Source organism: Lotus japonicus, chromosome 4, assembly GCF_012489685.1.
Source record: "Lotus japonicus ecotype B-129 chromosome 4, LjGifu_v1.2".
NCBI lineage: Eukaryota > Viridiplantae > Streptophyta > Magnoliopsida > Fabales > Fabaceae > Lotus > Lotus japonicus.
This window is the reverse complement of record NC_080044.1, coordinates 32,209,134-32,220,637: the sequence shown is the minus strand read 5'-3', so window position 1 is coordinate 32,220,637 and position 11,504 is coordinate 32,209,134. Positions and strand designations below refer to the sequence as shown.

At 37.8% G+C, this 11,504-nt stretch overlaps 2 protein-coding genes across 2 annotated transcripts; one reads left to right on the top strand and one right to left on the bottom strand.

The window, feature by feature from the left end:
* Positions 1-502: 502 nt before the first annotated feature.
* LOC130714130 (amino acid transporter AVT6A-like) lies at positions 503-5,230 on the bottom strand. Its single transcript, XM_057564024.1, has 5 exons — positions 4,700-5,230; positions 4,333-4,485; positions 4,020-4,223; positions 1,785-2,250; positions 503-974 (listed from the first exon to the last, which is right to left on the bottom strand). The coding sequence occupies exons 1-5, from the start codon at positions 5,091-5,093 to the stop codon at positions 791-793; spliced, it is 1,401 nt and encodes a 466-aa protein (XP_057420007.1). The 5' UTR covers positions 5,094-5,230; the 3' UTR covers positions 503-790.
* A 2,725-nt stretch (positions 5,231-7,955) lies between these two features.
* LOC130712629 (60S ribosomal protein L8-1-like) lies at positions 7,956-8,396 on the top strand. The gene has a single exon (XM_057562451.1). It carries the CDS (start codon positions 7,956-7,958, stop codon positions 8,394-8,396), a length of 441 nt encoding a protein of 146 aa, XP_057418434.1.
* The last annotated feature ends 3,108 nt before the right edge of the window (positions 8,397-11,504 follow it).

The window sequence follows — 11,504 nt, the reverse complement described above, 5'->3', positions numbered from 1 at the left end:
CAAACAAAGTATTAATTTAATCCATATTGAGTCAAAGAACTAAGTTGGGAAACATCTTCTATTTATAGTTTTTAAGTCATTTTTTCAACCTCAACATTCAATTCAAACAATTTAAAAAAAAAAAGAATTAGAAATTGTTTCAGAAAATTATTCTTAAAAGGGAACCAAACAAGCCCAATTATTTTAAAAGAAATCAAAACTTAAAATTAGAATTCAGCCCAAACGGGGGTTTTAAGATAATCCAAATTGCTTTAGATTTGGAGAAACGGATGATTTACTAATAGTGTAAAGTATTTTTTACACCGTCAACCAATCAGATTGTAAGGATTTATCACGTCAATTAATGAAATTAAAGAAAAAACGATTTTCTCATGTCCTTGAAATCTGATTGATTAACGGTGTAAATCAGTGTATAGAAATTAAACTCTTAGATTTTATGGGGGGTCAGACTTGAATTCAGGATAAAATCCAATTTAGATGGTACAACGCACAGAAAAAAAAATTATGAAATTAGATTGGATTACTTTCTCTTCAAAACCAATCTAGTTTAAATGCGAATGTCCCTATCACTTGATAAGTGTTTTGAGAAATACAAGTATTACCTATACAATATAGGATACAGTATAAACATCTACACTTCAAATAGTCTTCAATTTGTACTCTGCAATTTCCCTTCCAAAACCTTCGCAGTAGGACCGGAAAAATGCCACGTGTTTTTTAACCCATCTCCAAAAACATGTTCAATTCACTTGTTCAATTTGATCAGTGGCCAGCAAATTGTTTGTTTTAATTAAATGTCTTGAGAGTAGATCAGTAGAGACAATTTTTCTGATAATGAATGGTGAGGATCAACATGTTTTCTGAACAAGGCATCGGCATTGCTGTATATAGCCACAACGTTTGAGAAGACAGCCAGAAAAATCATGACAATGGATAAAATTTTGTCCTTCTTCGTTGCAACACCTTGGGGGTCCCTGTGACAGCGAGCAAAAATAAAGGTCACCAGGGAAAATGCCTTTGTAGTTGATCCAGCATCAAAATTCAATTCAATCCAATTTAAATACTAATTACTTTGCTTATCACTGAAAAATTACATTCTTGAAGCAACTTGGGTAACTTCAAGGTTTTAGACATCCATCATGGATCAAACAAAAGTACTGGAAAAAGAAACTTAACATGTAGCATTTCAGACTTGCAGAATTCAGTTGGCATGCCAACATTTAGCCTTTCTATAAAACATGGTCATCTCTATTTTTTGGGTGAGCCTAGGGTATCCACCGCCAATAGTAGTGACTAATCCCCTTGCCGCAGGTGCTCACACGAAACGTAAAATGTACTCTATTCCCATGAGTGATGATCGAACCCCCTCCCCCTCCCCCTCCCCCTCCCCCCCGGACCTCATGGCTAAGGGCCAACGCAAGCAACCACCAAGCAACACCTCATGGTTACGTGGCGATCTCTATAATTTAGTGTTATCCTATATACCCGGCTAAAATCATTACTTGTAGCCGTCGTAGGATTTTGATTTAATGCTAAACTAGATCTTGGGGAATGCCTAAACTAAGGAATTAGGTTTATTTTGGTAGAAAGCAAGAGACTAAATCATAGGCCAATTATCTTCATGGAATGCCATTTAGCATCATCCTAAAAGCTGTGACCTTAAAGTTTATAGATGAACAGTCCACGGATAAGTCATACAGATTCACCATAAACACTTCAATAAAAATGAAGATAAAATTTACTAAAACATAATCACTACTAACATTAAGATGAAGAAAACGCACCTTAGAGCAATTGCACCAGGGAAAATAAACCCAAGGCAAACAGTGGCAGTTGCTCCAGTGAATTGAAAAACAGTCCAGATGCTAGGTACAAAATTGGCAGCCACATAGAGCAAAGCAATGAGTCCAGTGGTGATGAAGACAAACCTACACCTATCTAAATCCAATGACCTAGCTGAAGGAAAGATAAGATCATCCAAATTGAAGCGCAGCGAAAAGAAGATAACTGGGAAAACAAGCATGAGGTGGAGGGCGTAGCTGATACGAACAATGTCATTGAGCAGACTGCTATAAGGGATGCCCAGATCAGTATCAAAGTTGGCAAGCACGTCATCAAGGGTAGACTCACCAAATAGGAGAAATCCAAATAAGGCTGTGAGAATATAGATAAGAGAACACAGAACCAGTGATGCACGTACAACTGGTTGTATAGGGGAAGATTCTCCTAGCTCATTGTCTATGGTATGCACTGCAAAAGACAGAGTTTGGTGAAAAATATTCTTCGCGTACTCAAAAGTTACTCAGTATTGTTCTTTATGCTATCAAATATCAGAGTAAAGTGAAAATCATACTTAACGAATTGTGACAGTACAGCAAGTTTACATTTGAATGACAAATAATAACATAGCATCAACTTTTAATGCTTAGATTGGTTTGTCACAGGATGAAAATCATATTCCAATCTGCATCTGGTTTCCACATAATAAATGGAAAAGCCGTTATTATTATGTTGCAAGTCTGTAACTAAACAAAGTGTAAGGAGTGAACGGAACACACATTGCCAGTATCTTATTTTAGTGCATTATAACTTTGATTTCCTGATAAAGGAAATATAGGATTAGTTGCTAGATTTTTTTAACTGTCCAAAGACTAAGTTCCTTCAAAGCAAAGAGAGATATATTATACTAAGTCAAAACTAGCTGAAGATGCTGTCTTCGATACGTTCGCTGTGCTCAGACAGATCATGGATTAATGAAAAGATTTTACTACATTAACTTGACATATAATATGAACTTCTATATGAATCAGTGTTGTCAATAGCGCGCGATCGCGGCGCAATAGCGGCGCTGCGTGGCGGAGCGGTGGTTGACCGCGACGCTGGAGGTCGTTGCGGCGCGGAAATCGCGTCGCGGCGGTAGCGGCCGCAATCGCGGCAAAAATCGCGTCTGGAGCGACGCTATTGCGGCGCAAGGAAGAAAGAAGGAGGAAAAACCCTAATCTTCAGGGCGAAAACCCCAAGTTGCCCCCATATTTAAAAATTAGGTTAAACTTTTTAAGGGCAATTTGGGGGTTTCGTTTCTTTAGTGAAACGCAGTGTTTCAAGTGAGGATAAAAAACCTACTGTTTAGGGGGAAAACCCCAAAATGCCCTCAGATTTAAACATAATTTTAAACTTTTTAAGGGCATTCTGGGGCTTTCACAGTTTCTTTAAATGGAACGCTGCGTTTTACTCTTCTTCAACCTTGCTTCTGCATTCTCCCTCTGTTTTTCACGATGAAAACAGAGATCTGTTGCTGCCTTCTTCCTCCTTCCTCCTCCTCCTCCTTCTTCCTCCTCCTCCTTCAGCGTAGCGGCCATAGCGCTACACGCTATAGCGCTATTGCGGATTTTGGGCTCGCCGCTACGCGACGCTATCCGCCGTTAACAACACTGATATGAATAAGGAATGCATACTTAATGATTTATCTTAGTAGAGGCAGGACAGAGAAAACCGTGGCAGAGAGTAGTCATGAAACTATCAAACTATTTAAGGAAACACAACATTTCAGTAATTAGCTCATATTTAGACCATTATGGAGTGAGGGAACTACTATAATCAGGATTTAAAAATGGAAAATAAATAACTATCTGAAACACTAGAAAAAGAATTGTGCAGGTTTGGGCATATTCCCAAGCAAGAAACACTAGAAAAATGCATGATGCTTTCCATTCCAATAACCAACCATTCAGATCATTATGCATTTCCGTAAGCCCACCACAAACCCTGAGCTATATGAGAGAGCTCTTCCCTCCCCACTCCACTTACTAGGAAATGGAGTGTCTCCCAAATACAAAAGCACTAAGGACCACTAGTTACCTAGAAAAAGATTAGAGAAGGAAACCCGTTCTACTTGGACTTATATCAGATGCAAATGTTTCATTTTCCTTCTTCCATTTCTTAACTTCAGTCATCGAATTTTAAATTAAGGAATTCTTAACAAGAGCAAATTGTGTAACACATCGAGTTAGCTAGCTTACCATTGTAATGACAAACAAACGCTGTCACAAGAACTGGAACTGCAGTAAAGAGATTCCATATAGATGTAGCATCAGTGATATTGGGAAGTAACCTGGGACGCTCTATACTGCCATTAAACAACTTCACAATTGTGATTCCTGCAATTATGACAAGAAACATAACTGCCAGAGCCACCGCTAAAGCAGAAGTATATCTCAATGAATCTGCAGACACAAAACAATAAAGATTATTATTCACAATCATAACCCACTTACCAAATACCCTAGATTACATTTACATGCTTGAATTCACAGTCACAGGCAAAGTTAGTACCTATCCTCTTAAAAAACCCCAAAGGAGTAAATACCAAAATGGTCGCGACAAGAAGAACGAAAGCGCGTCCAGTCCACCAATGTTCACCAAACCATCCTTCCAAAACACCGAAATGATGAATTCCAGTTGAAGATGTTCCAGACAGCACATCACCTGCAAAATCAATCACAAAGGCAAGATAAAAAAAAAAACTCATCATCCACTACAAAATTGACAAATTACAGGAAAAAATCCCTAATCAAGATTCGACGCATAATTACTCGAAATGAAAACCAAATTGAGATCAGTTACAAATAACACTGAGATTATTCTTCATTCTTGAATCTTGATCAATAACAATTTCCCTGGAAGAGTAAAAAGCATGTACCAATTATGATCACGTAGACAACGAGAATCAAGTTGTTGATAAGAACAGAAATCTGAAGAACCAATCTTCCAACCCAACCAAAAGCGTAACCCATGACATCGCCATAAGACCTAGCATTGCCAACTCTGCTAAACCTCATGAGAATGTCGAGAGAAGTCTCAGTGAGGAAAGCGAGGAAGATGATTGCAGCAATGCCCGCAGCGACGCCGAGAACTTTGATGGCTGCGGGTAAGGCCATGATTCCAGCACCGATGATGGTGGTTGATAGATTGAAGACAGAGCCAGTGAACGATGCTGCTGCACCACGAAGATTCTTCTCATCATCATCATCATCATCATCATCTTTGTTGCTGGTTAGCAATGGTGATTCAACAGCGACTTCGTTTTGGCCCATTTGGTTCTTGAGTGTGATGGTGGTCGCTGCTGCTGCAATTGCTCAATGATGGATAGAAGAAATGATGCCTTTCTGTTACTTTCATCTGTCACATCGATACTATACGCATACGAGATTTGTATTGTATGGATGGATGCTGCAATTAAAATACTATATATTCTTCAAGGAGCAATTATTAGATAAACACTAAGGCTTTGTTTGGATTGGGGAGGGGGATGGAGTGGAGTGGAGTGGAGTGGAGTGGTGGGGAAGGAGGGAGTGATCCATTGTTTGTTTTATTTAAAATATGATGGAAGGGAGTGGTAAGTAGTGGTCCAAGATCCATCATGCTCCATTACTTTCCTTCAAATTTGCTCCCCCCAAAATTGGATGGAAAGGAATGGAAAGAAAAACTAACAACTTAAATAAATTATGAAAATACTATTCTACCCATGGTAACTTCCATACATAACTTCTATGGTGGCTCTATTTTCTCCCAACCCGTAACAACAACAATGAATGGAAAATGTGGCAGTTCTAATAGCTTTGAATATTCATCATTCAGCCTCTCATGTACTCTTGCTTGGCCAAACGATCTATTATAAGTGAGGTCACATCACATAAAATCAATGAATATAGATCCGGTGTGAAAAGAGCCAGTGAATATAAGTGAGGTCCATCACCTTCAACATCTATCTATAAGTTCCGGTGTGAAAAGAGCCTCAGGAGCCTGAAACCTTTCAGTCCCTACTTGAATGACCCTTCCATCTGGAAGAGTATAGTTCTTAACAAGGATGGTGGTCTCGTCCCAATTGATATTCTCTTTTGTAGTCATAGCTTCCCTAGCATAGCTTTTTCTTTTAATTTTCAATTGCTTTTTCAGATTGTCTTTTATTTTAAAGTAAGGGTAATTTAGAAATAACAAAAATTATAACTCATTCCGCTTCGTTCATTATCTAAATAATGAGTGGTAACTTTGTTCCGCTCCTTCATAAAATATCCAAACAATGGAATGAAATTTTTATTCCATTCCGTTCCGCTCCATTCCGTTCCATTATATTTCATTCCGTTCCGCTCCATTATGTTCCATCAATCCAGACATAACCTAATATGACACATCATCATCATTTGGCACAATCAATCAAAACGAATAATGTTTTGTTTACCTATGATTTCCACCTCCATCTTGCATGATTAAGAAGAAAAATTAAAAAAATGAGTGATATGATATGTGATGTAACAGGAATTGCAGAAAGAGAAAAAGATAAATGTGTGAAAATAATATGAAAGAGAAAGTGAGGTGTGTGTAAATCATTACTCGGGAGGTCTAAAGATTCATTTCTAAAGAGTGCAATTTACCGTGTTAAAGGGAGCAAAGGCTTGGTGGTGAGCGTTTGTAGTGAGAAATATGATTTGGAGATAGATGAGACGTGGACTCAACAGACAGAGTTGATGGTTTTTTTAAATTTAATTCAGTAAAATTATTTTCATAATTAATGTATGATAGTGTATATGCATTAAATTTATTTAAATTTTAACTAATTAGTAATTATTTTTTATTATTGACGAATTTGTTTTCATCACTAAATTTTGCCTTTATAAAAAATAGGTAGATTTTAAAAAAGAATGGGGTGGAGTGTCATTTTTACAAACCTTGAGGGGGTGAGTGTATTTTACTCTAATGTTTATCATAAAAAAATTATTAGTATATTGTGTTTATGTCTATCATTTATTCATTTTACGGATTTTTTTTAAATCATCAAATTATTTATTTAAAAATTAAAAAAATGCTTATTCCTTTTAGTCTGAAATCTCCAAGATTTGACGCTATTTTATATATTGTATAGTATAAAATTTGATAATAATATGTCTTATAGAGTTCGGTTATAAATTATATAATATCATTTAAATTAATATGAGGAAAAATTGTAGTGTCATCCCATAAAATATACCATTGATGCATTAACTTCTCCTCTATTATTAACAAATTACTTACCACCTAAAAATAATCTAAATGGAAAAAATAAAGTAAAATTAACGAACCATGTTTTATGTGTTTTTTTTTATTTTACTTTTGAATCCAGTCACTTATAGGTAACATTTAGTTATGTTTGATATCTAATCCAAGTACCAAAAATATGTTTGGATACAAATCGCGAATATAATCTTACGTTCACTTGTAATATAAGACAATTTTCATTCGCTGGACAAAAAATCAGCAAAAAGGGTGGTTTTTATATCTGGATAGCTACAATCTGATTCATCTGGTTAGCCAGAAATTATGCAGTTTTTAATTTTGATGAACCGGATATTTCTTCAATCATGGAATTTATCAAATGACGCTCTTGGCAATGGATTAAATCTAAGGTGAAAGATTTTAGCTATTCAATGTTTGAGTTCACAACCTTTATTATGCTTGGAGGGTTTGTAGGAATTGGTTTTGGATATATGTGGTTCTGGTATAATAAGGTGGAACTCGTATTGTTGCTGGAAGCTAGATTTGGTCATGCTTCAATTTATATTGTTGGCCAATGTGTATACTATGTGGATTGCAATTTACTCGTACTGATATATTGTGGTGGGCTGCGGTGTGGAACACGGGTGGTGATTATATTGCCATTACTGGTTCTTAAATTGGTGGCTTTTATTTCTCTAGTTTTTTATGTGTTCTGAACTTGTAACTTTTGAATTTTTTCTTGCATTATGGGTTGGCGTACCCCTTGTACCCCTTTTAATACAAATTTTTGCTTTTAAAAAAAAAAGACAATTTTCATTGAAATGGTTATAGCTTAAAAAAATTAAATGAACTACATCTTAAACCGTCTTTAATTAAGAAATACAATAAACAAAAGTACATAATAAATAAATTGAGAATGAGGAGCCATGGGAAGGGTTATCCGGGCACAGCGTAAGGGAGAGGGGTCGGTCTTCAAGTCCCACACCCACCACCGCAAGGGTCCGGCGAGGTTCCGGAGTCTCGAATTCGGTGAGAGAAATGGTTACCTGAAAGGAGTTGTCACCAACGTCATCCACGACCCTGGTCGGGGTGCTCCTCTTGCCAAAGTCACTTTCCGCCACCCTTTCAGGTACAAGAAGCAAACCGACCTTTTCGTTGTCAATTCATCTTCCGTGGGAAGAAGGCTATTGAATGAAGATCAGGAAAATTCTATAGTATCAAGGGATGAAGGAAACAAGCTCACACATGTTACAAATTCAGAAGTGATTCCTAGCAGTGTTGATACAAGTTGTGGACAGCTCAGCAATTCTGTTGTAACAAACTTGACAGCTAAGCAAGCCAGCTCAGCAAGAGAAGGTTATGGCTAACTGATTTGGGAATAGAATAGGGTGTAGCTGTAAGGCCCGAGTTTTTAAGTTTATGCTAAGTGAATAAACTTCTTATTCACGATTAGGGTTGATGTAATGTGAAGGGAAACCTGAACGAAAGTTTATTAAATGAAATATATTTATGAAGGAGAAAGTTCAGGAAAAGTTCAAGGATTGCATTATGATCGATAAAAGTTATAGCACGAACGTTTTACGCTTAAACCTAGGTCAGAAACCCTAGTATATAGCTAATTTTCACTTTTAGGCACGCTGGCAGTTAATTCCAAAAATCTTCAGAGAAATGTTAGAACTTCTCTTTTTCCATATATCACCATCATTTCGAGGCGAAACTCTAGGATCTACGAACGTCCGATTCCAATCATCGGAAGTTTGCCGAAAACGAAACCCTGGTTTTTCAAAACCCTAGAATTTCTCGACAATGAAGACTTTTTCTATTCAGAGCTTCAAATGAATATTCTACACGCGTACACCCATTTCTCTTGATGATTTCAATCTTTCTTCAGAAGGAAGTTTTCTATTCCGACATTCGATGCAAAAAGCAACTTATCGGGTAAAATAGTTTTATACCGACTATGCTTTAGTTGCCAAAAATACAAGGAGACCTCTTTATAGTTTTGGAATTTTGTTGCCAAAACATATGTATTAATTCATGGAGAATGAAGCCGGAAAAATCAGATTCGCGAAACTTTCATTTTCCCGCGAATTTCCAACCTTTATATATAGCAAAGAAAGGAAGAAAAACACAAATTCTCCTCCATTTTCTCTCCCAAAACCGCGGCCAAGAACAAGGAAGAAGGAAGAAGAGTTTTTCTTCATCGTTTGCTTGATCGTCGATCAATCAGTTGCTACTTCAAGGCTTCGAGGTATAGTCGCTAATCCTTACCTCCGATCGCTTTTTCCATAGCTTTTCTGTAGAGTTTTCTGAGTGGATAGTTTATGGGTTTTTGCAAAACTATCCTGAATCTTTCATTTCTGATTCTAAACCTCTTCCTTATGCGCCCAAGATCACTTCTGCCGGGTTAGATTTTCCGTTATGTCGCCGGAATTCCGCCGGAATCAATTTGAACCTAAAATACCCATTTTTGGAGTTTTTGGTGTAAAGCTTCAACCTTTAGGCTGAAAACTATCGCCTTAGCTTAGTGCTAGTAGGATTAGTTGTCATAAACGTCGTTGGTGACGTCCCTGCAAAATTTGGTTTTTGGGATTTCAGTTTTGAAATTTCTAAGTTAAAAATCATGACCAAAATACCCCTGCGACAGTTTTTGATCCGATAATTCCGAGTTTAGAATACCCTTAGTTACGGCTAATGATAGTATAGGAACCAAGTTTGATCGAAGAAAAATCGAGTCTCCTAATTACCTAAAGTGGCCGAACCTATTAAAGGGGGAGGAGGAAATTTCCTTTTCCGAAAACTTGTCTTTCGCGCTAGTTTATCGTACCTTAGAGTATAGATTACTTCGAGTAACCTTAGTAAGTATCGATAGCTTAGTTTCCGATAGATTCTGATAGTATTCTGTGATTTTATTGTAAAGGTGCTTTTGAGGATTTCCCCGAGGACCAACACTTTGAGAGCGAGGAAGCACTAGTTGATCATTCTGGAGAACTTTCAGGTGAGGGCTTCTCACTGAATCTCTAGTTAATGCTTAGGGTCGATGTTTTCGACATTGTTTACTGTTTATGCACTGGATTGTGTGTGATTGGAAAATGTTTTCTGAGGCTTCGGCTGACAATGTAGATGATGCATCTACTGAATGTTTTTGATGAGTGAATTACATGCTAAGTGCTAATTGGGTAATTTAGGATGTGTGGTGCATGCCTTATATGCTAAGTGCTATGTGGTTATTGCTTAAGATATTGACCTATGACATGTTGATTGATTATGATAAGTTAATTCTGCTTTTGCACTATAATCTGAAATTCTGAATCGTGAGAATAGCGGGCAGGTCATGCCGATTTTTATTTGAGAGTTTTGAGAAAGTTTGATAGGACGAATGAGATTCGGGCCTTGTTATGATGTGTATGGATCGAGACATTCTCTGGAGTCATTTGGGGATTAGGAGATCCCGAGAACTTATAGGAATTTCGATAAGACTAAAAAGGATATTATTTTGAAAATAAAACTCATAAGACATTAAACAACCTCTAAATCTTTAAATAAAGATAATAAACTCGAAAGGAAGCTTCGGATGCAAACCTTAGTTTTTGGAAAACGAGAAGTGTCGTCGGATCCAAGTGTTGAGGAGTTTGGTAAGTTCTGAGTATGTTGGTACTCCTTCGCTCGTTGAGCAGTTTGTTAGCCATCCAAGGGATGAGCCGAGAAGCTTCACTGAGGCGTGAGACCTTGTGAATGCGTGATACTCCACTGAGGCGTGAGACCTTGTGGAAAGCATGGATCTTCACTGAGGCGTGAGACCTCGTGAACAGCATGAAGCTTCACTGAGGCGTGAGACCTTGTGAATGCGTGATACTCCACTGAGGCGTGAGACCTTGTGGAAAGCATGGAACTCCACTGAGGCGTGAGACCTTGTGAGAGCATGAAACTTCACTGAAGCGTGAGACTTCGTGAGAGCATTGATGAACCGAAGAGTCATCGTGAGTGGTTGCACTCATTTTATGATTATTGTATTTTGTCGCAGAATCGACTTTACCTTAGGGTAAGCTTTTAGAGACATTAATTTAGCTAGAACACGTGGCGACGTGTCGAGTGAGGTCGGAGACGTTGTTTGGCTAATCACTGCATTGCATGCACTCATTAAGTGGTTTAAACACGGCGAGATACCGGACCACGGCGGATTCCAAAATTGGTTATAAGACCAGGATTTTCGCGTAAGAGCGCTGCTAGGTGACTCTTAGTAGCAGACCGAAATGGCAGGCCTTCGGGTTTTATGCTGATCTGACTACATGATGATGTTGGAGTAAGAGGCATCACGGGCCGAAATGGTCCCACCGTGGCTGGTGTTAGGGCTGATCCGATGATGTCCATCCGTTCCGGAATGCATATTGGTTGACTGGGTTAACCTGCATTGCATATCATGCAACATACATACTAATTTAGTTGTCGAGTGTGATTGTTATTTGTCAATCCTA